This window comes from Aspergillus alliaceus, assembly GCF_009176365.1.
Source record: "Aspergillus alliaceus strain CBS 536.65 unplaced genomic scaffold BDW43scaffold_12, whole genome shotgun sequence".
NCBI lineage: Eukaryota > Fungi > Ascomycota > Eurotiomycetes > Eurotiales > Aspergillaceae > Aspergillus > Aspergillus alliaceus.
In genome coordinates this window covers 578635-597850 of record NW_022474695.1, presented here as the reverse complement: position 1 = coordinate 597850, position 19216 = coordinate 578635, and the positions used below count along the sequence as shown (strand labels likewise).

Here is a 19216-nt window from a genome sequence, read left to right as displayed (position 1 = left end):
TCCAGCCTGACACTCAAGCATCTATCTCCTTTTTAGGAAGTATTGATTCCAGAGAGGGTAGTCCGATTATCCATTCTATGATCGTCGCTGCAAATAGATACAAAGACTGATCTAGCCCCTACTCTATAGTACTAGATAGATTTATACTCTTGTCTGTGCATTTTTTTTCTACGCATCTAGAAGGAGAGAGCAAAGCTTTAAAAAACTTTGCCCTATCCAGGGGCGGATACCCCATATAGGCGAGAGGAGAGTGCATGTTGGGGGTTCCTGTAGACTAAGGAATGCCCTGCTGTCGTCGTGAATTGGCCATGGGTGGCTGCCCATGGTGCATTGCGGGTAAATGAGGGCTCATCTTGTCTAGGCACGTCGGGAAATCGCCTCCACTATTCAGCCACGCGTTGCCTCAATAGTAGCCATGCGATGTGAACAGGGAAAACAGGGAGATTTGGGGGGGGGGGTGTTTCCCCCGTCTATACGGCCGTCCTGACTTCTAGTCTGGTGGCCCTGTGGAAACTTACCAGCCTCATGTGGAACTTTTACATCCAGGTATAATCTTATATATGTAGCAGTGGTCAATGAAGTCCTCGATGAATGTTAGCAATCTGGTCTATGTGTTATTTTATCTCTCTACATCAGGCAAAGGAAGGATGTAGTAGATCTTCCAAGTCTAAACATGTATATATGCACCTCAATCAAAAGAGCCGACGATGTACTCCGAGTTAGATACACTAGACCTCTACAATACTATAAATTCAACCAACCAATCAAGAAACCCTCACCGCATCATCTTTCCGTTAAATACTAAGCTCAGCTCAGTCTTCTAATCACTCTATAGTCCTAGACCCACAACAATGTCTACGACGTCCGAATTACGCGAAAAGATCATCGGCTCCTGGACCCTTGACAAGTGTGTCTGTGAGTCTGCAAACGGGGAACCCGCTCTCAAATATTATCCCTTTGCGAACAAGCCCTCAGCATAATCATATGCAGCCACGTCGCCTCTGTATCTGCGCAGATGATTCGCCTCGGGGCTCCCCAAAACGCCGCTGGTGGCTTTCTCGAAGAATCAGAGAAAGAACTGGCGGAGACTATGAAACACTACCTAGCTTATTCGGGGCACTATGAGATATCTGACGAGGGAGGCTCCCTTCTGCTGAGACATCGGGTTGATTGATGTCTGTCCGTATCCTAAATGGGTCGGGACTGTGCAGGAGCGAAGCCCTCCTTACATGCTGATACATTGGAGCGGAGAACGGTGAACACCGTGGAGAGACGTGTAAGCTGGTTTGCTTATGCGTTTCTGTCTTAAAACTGGTACTTGTCCGGACTGAGCTGATGACTTCTTAAGGGTGTGCCTCAGCGTTGGATTCTGGCGTGGAAGAAGATTTGGGGACTGGCGATGGTCGGTAGATCTGAAGAAATTCTAGGGACTGAGGATGTACAGCGTCATAGATAGACTATGCTTGACCCAGACTGAAGTCTCTCGCCTGGCAGCTTAGGGTGATTTCTGTACGGTATCTATATCTTAGCTCTAGAATCAACGCTCCATTTCCAGTTCTCAACGGAGAATTAAACAGGATTGTTTTCACAGCCACGAGCATTACTGACTCTACGAATCTATCCCTCCTGGTTCCAAGGCACACATTTGGGATTGAAAATTAATTATAAAAGCCGTGGTGTTCCAAGGTTTCATCCGGTTTTCAATCGAAGACCGACCCAAGCCATCCATTGTGAAGCCTTCCGATGCGGTCGTCAAAATCACTCACACAACAATCTGTGGCACCGATTTGCATATTCTCCAGAACGATATCCCGGTTAGTCTCGGACATTTGCTGAGCCATGAGGGAGTTAGGAGTCATTTGCTCTATTGGCCTGGGTGTTACCGACCTTCGCATCGGTCAACCGGTTCTAATTCATGCATAACCTCCTGAGGGTATTGCCGATCATGCTGGAAGGGGATGACCTCACAGCGTGTCCGGTGGATGGATACTCGGAAATGAAATTGACGGTACTCAAGCTGAGCACGTCAGAATTACACATACTTCGTTCTCTCTGCATCCTCTCTCTGACGGCGCCGAGCCCAAGGCGACTGTTATGCTTTCTGATGTATTCCGCACGGCTTACGAAGCTGGTATGCTCAACGGCCAGGTCAAGCCTGGTTCAGAGGTTGTAATAATTGGGTCTGGACCAATAGGGCTAGTGGCACTTATAACGCTGAAGAAGCTTTTCGGTCCTTCTCAAGTGGTTGTTATTGGAAGAGAGCAATCGAGACTCGATGTTGCGAAGGGTGTAGGGGTAGAGCATACCCTCAGTACTTAAATGGAGAAGCTGAGGTCGTTCAGTCGAGCCAGGCACTGACTGAAGAATAGGGCTTTGATGCCGTGATAGAAGCAGTGCGCTCGAAAGAGGCCTGGCCTTTGAGACAGCGCAGGCCCTCGTGGCTCCCGGCGGCACGATTGCGTCTCTCGGTGCTTATGGCTGCAAATGCGATTTAAATCTTGAATACTTGTTGGGGCGTAGTATGAGTATGCTATATTATTCATATCTGAAGAGACATAGCTGTCAAAAGTAGGGTGGTTGATACCATCGGCACTCGAGACATCCTGACAGTGAAGAATGGAATGCTAGATTTAACCTTCTTGATCTCTCATGCTTTGTTTGCACCTGCCGTGACACAATTTAAGCCTCAATAGCTATCGCTAGATTCCTCGTTCGATGAAGTTAAGAAAGCATACGTGGGTTTTGGCGCTGTGTCAAAGCATGACGTACTGAAGGTGGTGATTACCATGTAACCCAGATCAACTTCTCGCCGTGGATTATTATGATGGCTGGTACTTTTCAATCCGAATTAAGCTGTTAGTAAACCGAATTGTATTGTTCTCCCTGGTTGATTTGTACCTTTCTGAAAAGGATAGGGTTGAAGGTATTTATATCCAAGTAAATACTAATAACCCACCCCGATATCCTGCCAAGACCGGTTAAATCATGGAAATAATTATTTTCTATCTTACCCTTGAGAAATATGTCGGCACGCAGTCTCATACCATCCACCATTGCAAATCCGCGAAGTTGCTTAAACTTTACTCTCCACCAAACCATAACAACCCTCACATTCAAGCTGGCACGCCGCCGAACGATCAAATGGCTCGTAGCCCACCTATCCAAAGCACCAAGTATAATGCCGCAATGTATGTCCAGTCGTATCCTCTACCTCTACCTCTCTACCCATACATATAAATATTTCTCGCTAACGTTCAATACAAGCCTGGCTACTATGAACCTTGTTGCAAGTTTTGCCGAGAGATACCTCGAACCAACGTTGGTTCGTTGGCTACGACTCCTCACACTCGTCATCAACAGCGTTGTTTTCATCGTCGCCGTATTTGGAGCGGCTAAGGGACAGACTGGTGTGGTCGAGCAGACCTCTACCAGAATTCGGGATGCGACTGACCTGGACGATGAGAAACGTCTTCCCAATGCGGGACAGGGGCAGGAGATCAAATGTGTGGATTCTGGAGGTTGATATACCAGGAATACTGTGGCGTGATTTGGTCTACAATTCTGAAGTACAATAGAGGTCTATTTTTGCTCGCTAGATGTATACTTTTTTCGGATCTAAGATGTGGTTCCATGCTATGTCGCGCACACATGATTAGGATAATAAGTGACGAGCAATGCCAGTTCATTAAGATATAGAAAAGGAGAGATAATCTTGATGACCAGTATACTATAAATATGTATAATACTGTCATAAGATGCTGTCCGACAACGTATGGCCAATGTACAGGTGAACATCCAGAGTACATTCCAACTCTCTCATAATCAACTATTACACTCGTTCAAATTCGCTGAATGCTTCAGATCATCCCAAACGCCATGCATGCCCAGCCGAAATATCAACATTTTCCCGCACGAAGATATGTATTAAGGTAATGCGTGCAGAAAACAACAATGAGAAAGCAAAGACTCTACAAAGACTCTACAAAGTTACATATTTGCCAATTCATGGTCAATCTGGCGGTCCACGAATGCTCGCTTGTCTCCTGTCAATGTCGCTTGAAGGCGCTGCTCGACTAATGCGCGAACTGTGATAGAGTTAGCATGTTTCATATCATGACTATAGTCCCTCTGCTCACCTTGCTTCTTTGTGACAGTGTCCAAGTCCACTTCCGCCAGGCAACTACGGATAGCGTCCGTAATCGCCATTTCATCCGGTCCACCGCTGCCGCGGAAGTCAAACGCACTTTGAGGTCTAGAGGTATAACCACCCACAGGGCTGCGAGAATTTGGCCGGGGAACCCCTAGGAGATTGTCGGTGCTCTGCATGAGACCTACGCTATGCCGATTTATCGGATCTTGGAGCTGGCTGAGATTGCCGACGGACAGAGTTCGAGACTGGTGTCCTGGTTGAAGCGGCATATCGGTGTACCGACTAAAGCTCGATAGATGGGAATGTCTGTTACCCGGGATATTGCCTCCGAATGGAGCTGGGGACTGTGGCGGCATGTACGGGCTACCATTTCGGCCTGCCCCTGGAAATCCGGTCAAGATGGTGGATGCAGGCTTGACCGAGGAGTATTGGGAATGCATATCATCCATTTCTAGAGCCATGTCGTCATACCGACCTGAATAGAACTTCTCCTGGTTCATGCCATAATCTCCACGGCGACCAGGTAGATTGTTGGCGAGAGCGTAATCATCCCAGCGCTGGAGTGGAATACTGCGTGGGTCGAACGGTTCGTCCTCCACCGCGACGACACGCTTGGATCCCTTCTCTCCAAGGACAACACGTGTGTTACCCCAGCTGAAGTCGTCCTGTTTCCAGAACGAATACATCGGCAACACAAAATTGTAAATTGGATAGGCACATATGTAGATTATCATCCATCCAATATGCTGCCACTGGCGTTTCACAATGAAAATGATCGCTTGAAGACCGTAAACACCAGCCAGGATGGCGATAGAGATATATGGAATTTGTCCGGAGTGACTGGCGATAAGGTAGATCAGGTATCCTAGATAGACGCAGGTGGCGGGAAGAATGAGAGTTCCAATTAGATCGACCAGCACGACAAAACGCATACTGAAGCAGCAGAAGCCGCAGAGATCCTTCAGAGCAGCTAGTTCTACCAAGTTATGGATAGTCGAATTGATCCAACGACGTCGCTGAGAGAGTAGGACAGACCATGTCTCTGGTGCGGCAGTGCTAGCATAGGCATCCGGGATAAATTTGTAGGTTGAGGTAGGGAAGTGCTTGGTCATCAGAGTAGTCAAGTAACGGTCCTCGCCCAAAGAAAGTAAGTTCTTCTTGTGCAGTGTGTCCACATCATTGTCCGCGTACTCTTTGATGACCTTGTCTGATATGATCAACGGCCGGCCTTTATCCGCAGTGCGCAGGCGATACATGCAGAAACTGTACGAGTCAGAAACTTCGCAACATACATTACTCTAGAACTCCAATAACTTACCATCCTGGAAGACAGGTCACACTGCCAAAGAGTGACTCGAATGCTTTGGCGAGGTGATGAGAAATATAGTATTCGTAGACCTGAATCATTGTCCACCAGCTTCGTTCCTCATTTTGCAAGCTCGTCTCACCACAGATACCGGCAATGCGAGCATCGTTAGCACAAGCAGCGACCAGGCGGTTGAGCGAATCCTCGCGGACACTGGTATCCGCATCCACCATCAGACAGTATTCATAGAGCTCAGGGTCCACGCCGATCACGTTATTGATCTGGTGAAATATCTCCAGCTCAAGAGGCGACATTGGGGCGCGATAGTGAACACGATTGAGGAAGCCAAGAAGCTGAATTTGAGAGTCACGTTTGCCCCTGTTTCCAGGTTTGGACTTATTTTGCTCTGACTCTTTACCAACCTTTACAACAACAATATAGGGCACAACATTTCCCTCGTACTCATAGAGTCCAGAGTAAACCTTTCCGTAGTTCAGCTGATCACTGCCTTGACCAATTGACTTGAACGGCAACGCAGGAGGGTCAATCTTAGGATCAACACCGAGAATGTCTAGAACGATTTTCGGTGTTGGTCGGTCGTTACCACCACCGACAATCATACCGTCACAGATGACGTAAATGAGTTTTCTCTTGTTATCATACTGAAGGGCTGTCAACGAATCAAGCCCTTTCCGTAACGAATCCTCGCCTTCTGTGTAAGCTGGCACTAAGCAGATGACGAACTTGTCCTGCGGCGCAGGACGACGTTTGGATCCCAACTGGAGAGCAGCGAGGAACTTCACAAGGATGACAGCACAGATGAGAACCGTGAACGCCAACAGGATGTAATTATTGACTTGACATCTAGCGCTATCACGGAAGTCGACTTTGCCCTTAAGAAAGACATAATCAAGACACTTTTGTGCGTCAGTGGCATTTTGAGTCTGAGGCCATTTGTCCGTGACGTCGGTACCTGGGTAGTTCTTGAAAAGCTCTGTGATACTGCTCGGCAAGAAGTCGTAACTGTCTTGGTTGTTCATCTGTTTGAGAGTATAGAAATAGTCCGTCAAGTCATATATATTATCATCCTTGATGACCCAGGACCGTGAACTGCTGTCTGCTTGCTTGGAAACATCACTCCGTTTCCAGACAACGTTCCCCTTGTAGTACTCATCAATCTTGGGTAGAAAGACACTCTCGTACCAAGTAATTTTGTGTAATTTTGTGTTCGGGTCCGATTCGGCGTAAGGGCCACAACTGTGTTTGGCGTTTGGATATAACACCGCGTTTGTGTCGTTGTTTCTCAATGTGATAGACTCATCTGTCACAAATTTACCACAGACTCGAGTGAGAGGAGGAGGAAAATACGCATCAAGGTTTTTGCCCATGAAAGGTTCCATGTTCGCTGTCGTCGTTTCAATGCTTTTGTCACTGTGTTGAATTTTCCAGAACTTGCTGATGTCGTAGACTTTTCCATGAATACTGACGTAGTAATCATTGTTCCCTTGGTGATAACCCACTTGTTTCTCGTTCCAGACTTTATCCTTATTCGGACAAAGCAAGTCGCCGAAGGCTATAATATAAAAGCAGACGGCAGCGTTAAAGAGAAGGATAAGGAAGACGAGAACCAGCTTTTCTCTCCAGGCCATCCGCACATCAGGACGCTTCATTCTTCCCACAAACCGAAGGACAAATGATGGAATCCAGAAAGTCATGGCCCAGACAAAGCCAGTCCAAGCACGACGACCGAGAGTAATCTCCTTCTTTTCAATATGTTTAGGGTCGGCATATTCTGGATCAAGCTCGCCCAAGTAGCGGCCCTCATCGTCGAAGTAGGGGTTGTCATACTTTTTGTCATCTCCCTTTGAGCCTAAACCGTAATCACCACCCATGTTTAGAGTCTGGGGTGCGCTGGGCGCGATAGATTTGGCACCTCCAGCTACACTGGGAACCAACGTGCTTTGTCTATTTAGGAGGTTATCCCGGCTCCCGAGTAGGCTGGTAGATTCTGCGACAGGATGTCCTGCGTAATGTGGAACTCCAGGGTCGAGCATGCCACTTCCATACATGAAAGGGCTTGCTGCTAGTGGTTCCTCGGGCTTCAGATCAAGCATAGTCTCAGCTTCCCACCATGCGTTTTCCCGGACCCAAATCCGCTGATGCCCGACCACGGCATCACCGTTCGTCCATCCCCTTTCGAGTAACCAGCTCTCGACACCATCCTTGCCTTCCCGGCACCCGAGCCGGAAGTATCTACCGATAAATTCTTCCACGTCAAAATCGGCTGTAAAGTCGATCTGCTTGAGCCGACGGTTCGCCCATTCGGCGAGTCTCCATTCGCGTATCTGGCGAGAAACAGCGCTCGCAGACCAGGCCGCGGTTGGCATGCCAGGGTTCAGCTTCTCGGGCAAGTCGTCGGTAGGGTGGATGGAAATATGATGCCACACACGACTGCTGCCCAGGGTAGTAGGAAGATCAAATCGGCCATTCTTACCCAGACTAATGCCCTCGGATGCGGCGGAAAACAGGATCTGACGGAGGAACGAGTCCATGTCAACTTCGAGTCCAACTTTCTCGAGGACTTCGTGCTTCTTGTCCATTTCATACTCTCGTTCGCGCCACGTAGGACCAGTGGTGATACCCAGATCGGCTTCAACTTGAGCAACCGCCGCATTCATATCATTAACGACGGCCTGACCTGCGGACGGAACGACGACACCGTCCTCTTTCATTTCCGCGTTGATACCCATAGTGTCATCAAATACCCCTCTCATCGCTATGGCCTTTCCCAAGGCAGGCCTGGGAATATCAACCACAGTAATGCTTACCGTATCATCGTCGGACCATTGCCCAGCTTGTCCAGAGCCACGACTGCTATCATCTAGGCTCGCCTGAAGCTGGCTTGCAATGGCCTCATTGGCTTTCCCAATCACCCAGTCAACCAAGGCTTCGTAAATACCGGCGATTAAAATCTCTCTCTCGTCAGTGGAGACTTTGTGTAGAAGAACTTCAGGGTCTATCCCCAGCAAGCCGCCAACATCCTCGCAAGCTTCCTCTAGATCTTCCTGGTCAACCAAGAAGCCAGCCGCATTACCAAGTTTGAGTAAACCAGCAAGCACTGACAAAAGACCTCGCTGAGATGCGCCTTTGATGCCAATCGCCTTGAGCGCAGATCTGAAATCCTCGGCGGCGGCAGCATCGTCGGCAGTAGGGAGATATGATGGGGGTGCATAGGTACCCGACTTGCGCAGCAAAGCATAGGAAGAGGCCTCCTGTAAATCCAAGAACTCGCGCTCCGCTGGGGTCGATGCAGATGTCAAGAGGTAATAGAATACATCAAAGGCGCGGTACCCTGGTTCAGAAGGAATGTCAAGAAATCCCTTGCGGACGTTGATCCCGGATGTCGAGAGCGCTAAGGATAGCCCGGTGATATCACCCTTCAGCGTCAAGGTGTAGCAAGCTGAAAGTGCGGAATGCAATGAATACGAAGGGTTGAAGGAAGTAACCGCTGTCAAGAAGGGCCGGATAGCGGCTAACGCTGTGTAAGTGACACTGGGAGTGGACAAAGGCAATGCTGCCAAGAATGGTTCGAAAACGGATGGTGTTGAGTGGTGAGCGGAGCTGGTTGTTGTGGTTATAGGTTAGCTCATCTGCGAGTTTTCTTAGACATAGGGAGGGCAACTAACCATAAGACAATACAGCCGTCCTCCGCTCTCCTTCTCGCATGTTCCCAGGCTCTGACTGCTAGTTCACGGTCTATTGTAGCCCCGACATGGCCATCAGAAGTTGGTTGTGTTGCAGTAAGCAACGTATTGACGACTAGACTAGTCCCCGCATCTAATTGGTAAGGTTGTCCGGCTGTATAATGCGTATGCAAGGCATTTAGCAGAGTCGTCGTAGATACTTGGCCCCCTGGCTGGGACGCTCGGCCACCGGTGGAGAAAGCAGCCGAATGGCTGGAGTAGACTGAGTAGCGATTTGACATGGTTGTGCAACCCCGAGGTTAATCGGCGGTCTACCCCAAAGATGCTTTTCAATGAGTACCAACTCAGCAATGGAACGAATGAAAAAAAATTCTGGATACTGTACGCTTAAAGCATGAATCTACTTTTCTCCCTTATTTTTGGTCTGACTTCACTCTCTGGCAAACGATCAATGCATACGTACACGGTGAAGTGTCGCTAAGGCCGTGAGAAAGGAATGGGCAGCCTTGAGGATTCGCGAATAGAAGTTCGGACGCGGAGAGTTCAATGGTGTTAAAAGGTGGAATTGGGGCTTTGATCGTTAAATATAATGGCGTACTATTCTTCAGGCTGTGAAGCGAGCGACAGGGATGCAAGTAAACAGCGAATGTTAGGCAAAGCGATGGCTTTTGACCCCGGAGATTATGATTATAATCAATGATGCGAAGCGAAGGCCTGAACAATTAGGTTATTGACAGAAATGGCAGAAAAAAAGGTGGAAAGATCAAAAACACACTTGAAAGCACTGCTCTAGTAAGAAGAAGAAGAAACAAAAAAGCAAGTAAGAGGAAGCAAAACAAAACGATCGAGTGGCGGACAATGGCAAGGTAGATAGAATAGGAAGAAACAAACGGAGAAGAAGAGAACGAGACGATCGTCCTGTGATGCGAGTTTGGTGCCAGCCCGCCTCAGACAAGTCTAGTCTGTTGTCGTATGCTATCGCCAGAAGCTTAACTGTATATGGGTTGGTAGATACGGCCATACGAAAATTACCATTTTTTTTTCATTCTCCGAATGCTTTGTTGTTCCAACTCAAATTCCCCCCTTTGGTTGATTTCAATGGGTAATTTGGACTAACTGTCTTACTAGAGAGTGAAAAAATGCAGAAACAGCTGTACTAACAAGTAGTGTTGTCCCCACTACTGGCCCTACCTAACTCTTAGCCATATCTGGTATTTGGGTCATAACAATGGTCAATTCTTTCCCCCTTTCTTTTCTATTGGCAACCTAGATGGTTCTACCATGGTTATATAAAGGGAGGGCTGACATCCGTTGAAAGTAAAGTGTATTTTTATGTAAAAGGTAATGTTGAGTAATTCCTACGCTTTTTTTGTGAATTTATTAGTTTCTGGTGGGTTTTTGTTCTTGTTATTTTTTATTTTCTTAATTTATTTTCCTGGGATTTCCCCCCCAGTATCAAACCTGTCAGGTGGCGTGCATCAGAACTTTTATGTTGACCAATCGCGGCAGCGAGAAGGGTCAGATCCATGGCCCTAGACCCTTGGGGACTCTTCGCGCTATAAATGGCACATCTTTTGTCTCACCCACCATCATTCCGTATCCAATACCGTAGAGGCCGACTTTCAGTGTCTCAGTCAAAACCAATCAAGGTTCCCCATCTTGTCACCTTATCAACTTTTTCACAGTAGATTTTAATCGATCTTGTTCCGCTAAATTTCTAATTTAGGAGCGCCCCGAGTTGTCATATGCTTAGTCCATAGACTACCAAAGTCATGCAGCATCGCTGGACACCTTGATGTTGTTATTTTTATACCGCGTTCGCCTCTATTAAGGTAAGGTGGCGGCTCCAGCCACTGTTTTCTGCAGAACATCCACTGTACATGCGATGTATTTCGGAAACGAGTTGTAGTGAGTCTATCTTTTAAACTAAACAAGAACAAAAAATGGAAGAGAGTCCCACTGATCGATATGATTAGGCCCTTTGCCAGAAACACCATCTATATTTAGGGATCACGGTGAAGCGTAGATCACCTCCATATGAGCAATCTAGAAGAGAAAAAATTCAGAACATATTCCACCATATTCCACTGTGAATAAATCATGATAATGAAATGAGCATATTGAAAAGGGCTAATGGGCCCCTAGTTTCATGCCCTTTCCTTATTAGGTCAAGGCAATCGACTGATCCCGACCCACCTACACCTGAAGTGTCTTCCTTTTTTTTCTCTCTTTTTCTTTTTTCTTTTTCCTTTCTCTTTTCCCTTTTTCCCCACTCCCCTCCCCCTAGGACTGAACTAGATACACATGATTGTGACCTATAAGGAGACCACTTACTAACTCCTATATTGCAGGTGACCATGCATTTATTGATCAATATCGATATTTATAGTTTCTCTATGGAATGGATGGATAAGTTAAACTGAATAAATAATAATAGTAATAATCATAGCCGACGGTCAAGGGATGGTGCGCCCCTGAGAACAAGTTCGGTAACCTGTCAATTATCATGTGGCGCGAGAAACCAAGTCAAAAAGAGGTTGATGCAATGCTGGTATTTGAACCAACCACGGTATGGGATCGGGAACCCGAAACTGTATTCATTGATGTGTGTAATCACGTTTCACATCTACTAATAATACTCTCAACCAGCTCTGTAGTTCCCAAGGTTCAAAGAGTATCACCGTGCCGCGTACCAGAAACCAGGATATACCGACTTTGGCATGATGTACATACAAACTGACTCTGAATAATTGGAAGGAGGAGAACAGGTAGGATCGAAGGTTTAACCGACTGGGATTCTCCATCCCCACTTGTAGTGTGAGTGGACAATATTGCCCACTTGGCCTCGGTTGTTGGGGGGAACCTCCCCAAATAATAACAATTTGGTCCGCCGGCTCAATCTACGTCGGACAGGATACAGATTAATGCTCATGATCTCTTGACTCGAGACGACCAATCCGAGTATTTATATCATCGGAAGTTGATTCGACTAGTAATTTTGATTCGTAATTGATTGGATACATACATGCATACCACAGCAGGACAAGCAGTAATTTGCAAAACCGCCGGGGAACAAACAAGGTAAGTGGCAGTTGGCCCACCGAGTACTAGTACATAGTATCTAAGGACAGTACCTAAGCATCTGATGGTACAGAACAGATCCATTCAATACCACACTTGCCCAAGTCCAGTTAAGTTAGTTTGTGTTCCATACTCGACCAACTCTTCTTTCTTTTCCCCAGAAGCTGTTCATCGCGATCGTTTGTTTCTTCTCTCTCAAAAAAGCCCATCACCGTTGAATTGCTGTTTTGCTCTCGTGCTTTTGCTTTTCTTCCTTTTCTTCCCCTCCTCTCTCTTCTGATTTGATTTATATTTCTTTTCTTTCCTCTTTTGGACTTGATAATTCTTTCAGAGTAATCATATCATAATTACAGAGTGTTCGCCATCCACCTGCGAGTAGGTTCTACAAATACGATCACTACCGTCGACTTTCACACCACTTTCGCTTCTCGCTTGGAAACTTGCCAGCTGTTTAACTCATATTCATTGCACCGAACTTCCCGAATTCCGATCAATATCAACGAGCCGCGTGCTGTCTGCTGATCCGTTGGCCATCTTATACGAGCAATGTGCCTGTCTTTCTATTGATAGGAAATTTTACGTCCAAGGCATTTGCAACATTCCAAAGTTAACTGACCAGCATAACTGAACGGCTCCCATCCAATTCAAGACCACGACCAAACGAGATCGCCTTTGTAAAATTCCCCCTTTTCTCCTTGGCCCAGATCTATATCGATCTTTCGCAAGACGTTTTTGCCCTTCACTCCTGGTGTGACCGGAGTTTGAGAAACCTCAAGTGTCGAGGTTTCGAGCCATTGACAATATGGTTGGGCCGTCGCCAGCGGGGACAGTCCCATCCCATGCGCAGTCGTCGCTACCCTCGTTACCAGCCCATTTGCAATCAGACACGCATTTGACTGCCCATTTAGCCAGCCGGTATGATCCCGCGATATTGTTAATCTCGGAATTTGACTGACAGGGTACTGTACTGTTTTAGTTTTCATGTCGGCTTACCTACCGCTCGCCTGTCTTCCCAAGCTCTAATCAGTCTTAACACATACACTTCGTCTTCGAAGGGACCCGATGGCGGTAAGGATGGCAGTGCGATGGGTGAGGCTGAAGATCTCGCCCGACGTGCTTTCACTCGTCTGGGTGCCCGTGGAGAGAATCAGGCTATTGTCTTCCTGTAAGCGCTTCTCGGCTCCTTACCTATACTCTACGGTCTCTAATCAGCCATTTACAGGGGAGAGAGCGGGTCTGGAAAGACCACTCTTCGCGCACATGTGCTATCGTCTTTTCTCTCGTTCTCGTCAACACCATTGTCGTCCAAGCTGTCATATGCCTCCTTTGTCTTCGATACATTGACAACGACCAAGTCCTTAACCACGCCAACCGCCTCAAAAGCGGGGCTGTTTTTGGAACTACAGTACGACGGGTCATCGTCGGTCAACCCCACGCTGATCGGTGGTAAGATTATCGACCACAGACTCGAACGCAGTCGCATTGCTTCCGTCCCCACGGGAGAGAGAAGCTTCCATGTGCTCTACTATCTCTTGGCCGGAACCAGCGCGGCAGAGAAAAGCCACCTAGGATTCGATAACTCTATCCACGTCTCGACAAGTGGCGGTAAGTTGTCGTCTGCATCGATAGGCAACAAAAGGTGGAGATATCTGGGTCATCCAACCCAGCTGAAAGTGGGTATCAACGACGCGGAAGGCTTCCAACATTTCAAGACCGCACTCAGGAAGCTCGAGTTCCCACGCAGTGAGATAGCCGAAATCTGCCAAATTCTTGCTGCCATTCTTCATATTGGCCAGTTAGATTTCTCCAGCGGACAAGCTACTTTAACATCAGCAGAAGAGTCCGGCGGTTACTCCCATGAGGGTGGGGAGACTGTCACAATAGTGAAAAATAAGGATGTCCTGTCGAGCGTCGCCGCGTTCTTGGGTCTTGGAGTCGAGGAACTTGAGAATAGTTTCGGCTACAAGACCAAGACTATCCATCGGGAGCGTGTGACAGTGATGCTTGATCCGAAAGGTGCCCGGCAAAATGCCGATGAGCTTGCGCGTACCATTTATTCCCTATTGGTTGCTTATATCCTTGAGACAATTAATCAGAGGATATGTGCCGCAGAGGACAGTGTCGCCAACACTGTTTCTATCGTTGATTTCCCTGGGTTCTCTCAAGCTTGTTCCACTGGGTCCACGCTGGATCAACTCCTTAGCAATGCAGCTACCGAATCATTGTACAACTTCTGCCTGCAGTCCTTCTTCGATCACAAGGCAGATATGTTGGAGCGTGAAGAGGTAGTTGTCCCCGCGACGAGCTACTTCGACAACACTGACGCTGTCCGTGGCCTGTTGAAACACGGAAATGGGCTCCTCAGCATTCTCGATGATCAAACCAGACGTGGCAGGACGGAAGCCCAGTTTGCTGAGTCGTTGAGGAAACGCTTCGAAAACAAAAACCCCGCCATTGTCGTGGGAAGCTCTGGGTCCACTCATGGTACCGGCTACGTCTCACAGCAAGCGCGCTCGGCATTTACCGTGAAACACTTCGCTGGTGAGGTTGATTACTCCATCTCTGGTCTCCTTGAAGAAAATGGAGAGGTCATCTCCGGTGACCTTATGAATATGATGAGATCCACCAGAAGTGACTTTGTGAGAGAGCTCTTCGGACAAGAAGCATTACAGACAGTGACCCATCCCAAGGAAAAGAATGCCATTATGCAGGCTCAGGTAAGCTCAAAACCTATGAGAATGCCTAGTATGGCGAGGCGGAAAGCCGGCCCATCGTCTCGACTTGCTTTCGATGCACCTACCGCCGAAGAACCAGAGGATCATGAGAGCTATGGGGGAAGTACGACCAAGAGCTCTGGAAGGCGAAAAAGCGCGATGTCGATGACCGGTATTCAAGGTGCTGCCGGACAATTTCTTTCATCACTCGAAATCGTCAACAAATGCCTCAGTTCACCGGGCTTAAATCCTTACTTCTTTTTCTGTTTGAAGCCCAACGACCGGCGAATTGCGAATCAGTTCGACAGCAAGTGTGTGCGAGCTCAGGTGCAGACATTTGGCATTGCTGAGATCAGCCAACGTCTGAGGAACGCCGACTTTAGCGTTTTCCTACCCTTCGAGGAATTCCTAGGTCTAGCTGAGATAGGCAACGTCGTGGTGGGGAGTGATAAAGAAAAGTCCGAAGTCGTGTTAGATGAGAAGCGGTGGCCAGGTAACGAAGCTCGTGTAGGCAGTACCGGTGTTTTCCTCAGCGAACGCTGCTGGGCAGACCTCGCAAAGGTGGGCGAGAGAGTTGTTCCTGTCTATCACGCTGACGGCTCGGAGGAAGGTGGCGATGGCCTCCTTCATCCACGTACCGCAGCTTATGGTGATTCCAAGGTCCGCCTATTGAACCCGGCAGACCAGTCTCCCGGCAACTTTATATACGGCGATGAGAGCAAGCAGGGTTACTTCGGGAGTCGCGACCTTGATGGGCGATCGGAGGCTGGGGGCTCTGGCCTGAATTCAGGTGATATGTTCCACAATCTCGAAACTAGGGAGCAGATGTTGGAGAAGGGAAATGAGAAGAAAATGGAAGAAGTTGATGACGTCCCCGTTTCTGGCAGTCGCAAGCGCTGGATGGCACTAGTTTACCTGCTGACGTTCTACATTCCCGACTTTGCTATTAAGTGGGTGGGTCGGATGAAGCGAAAGGATATACGAACTGCTTGGCGTGAGAAATTCGCTATCAATCTAATCATTTGGTTCAGTTGTGCCTGCGCCATCTTCTTCATTGTCGCCTTCCCCGGTCTAGTTTGTCCCACTCAGCACGTTTATTCAGCCTCGGAATTGTCTTCACATAATGGCAAAAACGGCCATAGCTCTTACATTGCCATTCGCGGCGTGGTTTTCGACCTCGATAAATTCATGCCCAGACACTATCCTGATATTGTTCCGCAATCGGCTTTGAAGAAATACGCCGGTGTTGACGCCACCGGTCTCTTTCCTGTGCAAGTATCCGCGTTATGTCAAGGCAAGTCTGGCTCGGTCGACCGCACGGTTCTTCTAGATTACACGCCTACGAACATATCCGGGTCGGTGACGACCATCAGCACTGGGGATGTTAACGCGAAATATCATGATTTCCGCTACTTCACCAACGACTCCCGCCCAGATTGGTTCGCGGAACAGATGAAGGAACTGCGGGCGACCTATCTGAAGGGATATGTTGGTTATAGTCCCCAGTACATCTCCACTCTGGGCAACAAGAAGTCCCAGAACATTGGAAGCATAAACGGGAAAGTCTACGACTTAACAAACTATATCAGCGGAGGTCGACGGGTTGCAGCTCCTCCTGGAGAAGAGCTTCCGGCTAATGTCGACAGGGAGTTCATGGATCCTTTGGTTGTCTCCCTCTTCCAAGATCTTCCTGGACAGGATTTAAGTAAACACTGGGAACAGCTGAATATAGATGCAGGCATGCGCGACCGCATGCAGATGTGCCTGGATAACCTTTTCTTCGTCGGCAAGGTCGATACGCGTAACTCAACCCAATGTCAGTTTGCGCGTTACTTCATCCTTGCGATTTCGATCCTGATCTGCTCGGTTGTCGTCTTCAAATTTGCCGCCGCTTTACAATTTGGCAGTAAAAACGTCCCCGAGAACCTTGATAAGTTTATCATTTGCCAAGTGCCCGCCTACACTGAAGATGAGGAGTCCCTTCGTCGTGCAATGGATTCCATGGCCCGCATGCAGTATGACGACAAGCGTAAACTGCTTGTTGTCATCTGTGACGGTATGATCATTGGACAAGGAAACGACCGTCCTACTCCAAGGATAGTACTGGATATTCTGGGCGTTCCGGAATCAGTAGATCCTGAACCCCTCAGCTTTGAGAGTTTGGGAGAGGGCATGAAGCAGCACAACATGGGCAAAATCTATTCTGGTCTATATGAGGTGCAGGGTCATATTGTTCCTTTCCTAGTTGTCGTGAAAGTTGGAAAGCCTTCGGAAGTCTCGCGACCTGGTAACCGTGGAAAACGTGATTCTCAGATGGTACTTATGCGCTTTTTGAACCGCGTGCATTATAACCTTCCCATGAGTCCCATGGAACTGGAGATGTACCATCAAATACGTAACATTATTGGTGTCAATCCCACGTTCTACGAGTTCATCTTGCAGGTTGATGCTGATACGGTTGTTGCTCCCGACTCGGGAACTCGAATGGTCGCTTCTTTCTTAGCAGACACACGGATCATAGGTCTCTGTGGCGAAACAGCCTTGACCAATGCTAAGCATTCAGCGGTGACTATGATCCAGGTTTATGAATACTATATCTCCCACAACCTCATCAAGGCTTTCGAAAGTCTTTTTGGTTCAGTCACTTGTTTACCAGGCTGCTTTACTATGTACCGAATTCGCTCTGCGGAGACCGCAAAACCGCTTTTTGTTAGCAAAGAGGTGGTAGAAACCTACTCGGAAATCCGTGTTGACACACTTCATATGAAGAACCTGCTACATTTGGGTGAGGACCGATATTTGACAACCCTTCTGATGAAGCATCATCCGACTTTCAAAACCAAGTTTCTCTTTGCAGCTAAGGCCTGGACGATTGCTCCTGAAAGCTGGACGGTCTTCTTATCCCAACGTCGTAGATGGATCAACTCCACTGTCCACAACTTGATTGAACTGATTCCTCTTCAGCAGCTTTGTGGTTTCTGCTGCTTTAGTATGAGGTTCATTGTCTTCGTTGACCTTCTCAGTACCGTCATCCAGCCTGTTTCGCTTGCATACATCATCTACTTGATCGTTTGGATTGCCAGAGATACGTCTACCATTCCATACACGGCTTTTATTCTTATTGCCGCGATTTACGGTCTCCAGGCCCTTATCTTCATCTTCCGTCGGAAGTGGGAAATGATCGGCTGGATGATTATCTACATCCTAGCCATGCCTGTGTTTTCCGTCGCTCTGCCCCTTTATGCGTTCTGGCACATGGATGACTTTTCTTGGGGTAACACTCGTATCATCACTGGAGAACAGGGCCGCAAAGTCGTCATTTCAGACGAAGGAAAATTCGACCCTGACTCCATTCCGAAGAAACGGTGGGAGGAGTACCAAGCGGAGCTCTGGGAGGCGCAGACATCACGAGATGACCGTTCGGAAGTTTCGGGCTTCTCCTACGGCACCAAGTCATATCACCCTGCACAGTCTGAATATGGGTTTGCGGGAACTAGGCCCATGTCGCACTTCGATCTTCCACGCCATGGGTCAAGGATGTCTCTAGCACCTTCGGAGATGATGAGCCGCCATATGGACATGGAAATGGAGGATCTATCACATCTGCCCAGCGAGGATGCCCTCCTCGCGGAGATCCGCGAGATCCTGCGCACAGCGGATCTGATGACTGTGACGAAGAAGAGTATCAAGCTAGAGCTGGAGAGACGATTTGGTGTGAATCTAGATGCCAAGCGTCCATATATCAACTCAGGTAAGGAGAATCCTTGGAATTACTCCAGAGCCTTGCTAACCATTTCTGGTTATTGTAGCCACCGAAGCTGTTTTAGCAGGCGCGCTCTGATCTGAGGGTCAGTCCAAGGCTCTACGCTACGCCTAAAATGCCTAAAAAGAGAATGCCCGTTATCTTGTATAAAAACAAGATTTAATATTCGCATGCCCAATGTGCCCCCAAGTTAAACTCGCAACTACCATTATTTGTATACAGCTTCATGTTTTTGGCCTATCTTGACACCATTCTATGATGTCCATGACTATCTTATCATTACTACACCAGCCTTGTGTCTTCATGACAGTCGCTTGAGGTCTTTCGGGATGCATTGCATGTGCTTGTTTCATTTAGACTTGATGGAATCAGCCTGGAGTTGTACAGTACTCATCTTTCTATTTTTTTTCTGCCTTCCTATCATTTGTTTGATTTATCGCAATGTATCCTTGAGCGTTGAGATTGCACATCTTGAATGTCATTTACAATAGATAATTA

General features: G+C 47.8%; 4 protein-coding genes across 4 annotated transcripts; 3 read left to right on the top strand and 1 right to left on the bottom strand.

The window, feature by feature from the left end:
• Positions 1-851: 851 nt before the first annotated feature.
• Positions 852-2792, top strand: BDW43DRAFT_298996 (chaperonin 10-like protein; the record flags this gene model as incomplete). The annotated part of the gene is made up of 6 exons (XM_032044654.1): positions 852-915; positions 1672-1897; positions 1971-2311; positions 2409-2519; positions 2554-2609; positions 2694-2792. The coding sequence occupies 6 exons, from the start codon at positions 852-854 to the stop codon at positions 2790-2792; spliced, it is 897 nt and encodes a 298-aa protein (XP_031902344.1).
• Positions 2793-2985: 193 nt separating this feature from the next.
• BDW43DRAFT_309371 (uncharacterized protein) lies at positions 2986-3523 on the top strand (the record flags this gene model as incomplete). Its single annotated transcript, XM_032046691.1, has 2 exons — positions 2986-3188; positions 3265-3523. 2 exons carry the CDS (start codon positions 2986-2988, stop codon positions 3521-3523), a joined length of 462 nt encoding a protein of 153 aa, XP_031902343.1.
• Positions 3524-3896: 373 nt separating this feature from the next.
• Positions 3897-9684, bottom strand: csmB (putative chitin synthase). The gene is made up of 5 exons (XM_032049944.1): positions 9546-9684; positions 9143-9471; positions 5469-9077; positions 4137-5413; positions 3897-4085 (listed from the first exon to the last, which is right to left on the bottom strand). The coding sequence occupies exons 2-5, from the start codon at positions 9439-9441 to the stop codon at positions 3988-3990; spliced, it is 5283 nt and encodes a 1760-aa protein (XP_031902342.1). The 5' UTR covers positions 9442-9471; positions 9546-9684; the 3' UTR covers positions 3897-3987.
• A 3098-nt stretch (positions 9685-12782) lies between these two features.
• On the top strand, positions 12783-18922 carry chsE (chitin synthase class Va). Its single transcript, XM_032049943.1, has 4 exons — positions 12783-13156; positions 13218-13406; positions 13464-18706; positions 18765-18922. The coding sequence occupies exons 1-4, from the start codon at positions 13044-13046 to the stop codon at positions 18794-18796; spliced, it is 5577 nt and encodes a 1858-aa protein (XP_031902341.1). The 5' UTR covers positions 12783-13043; the 3' UTR covers positions 18797-18922.
• The last annotated feature ends 294 nt before the right edge of the window (positions 18923-19216 follow it).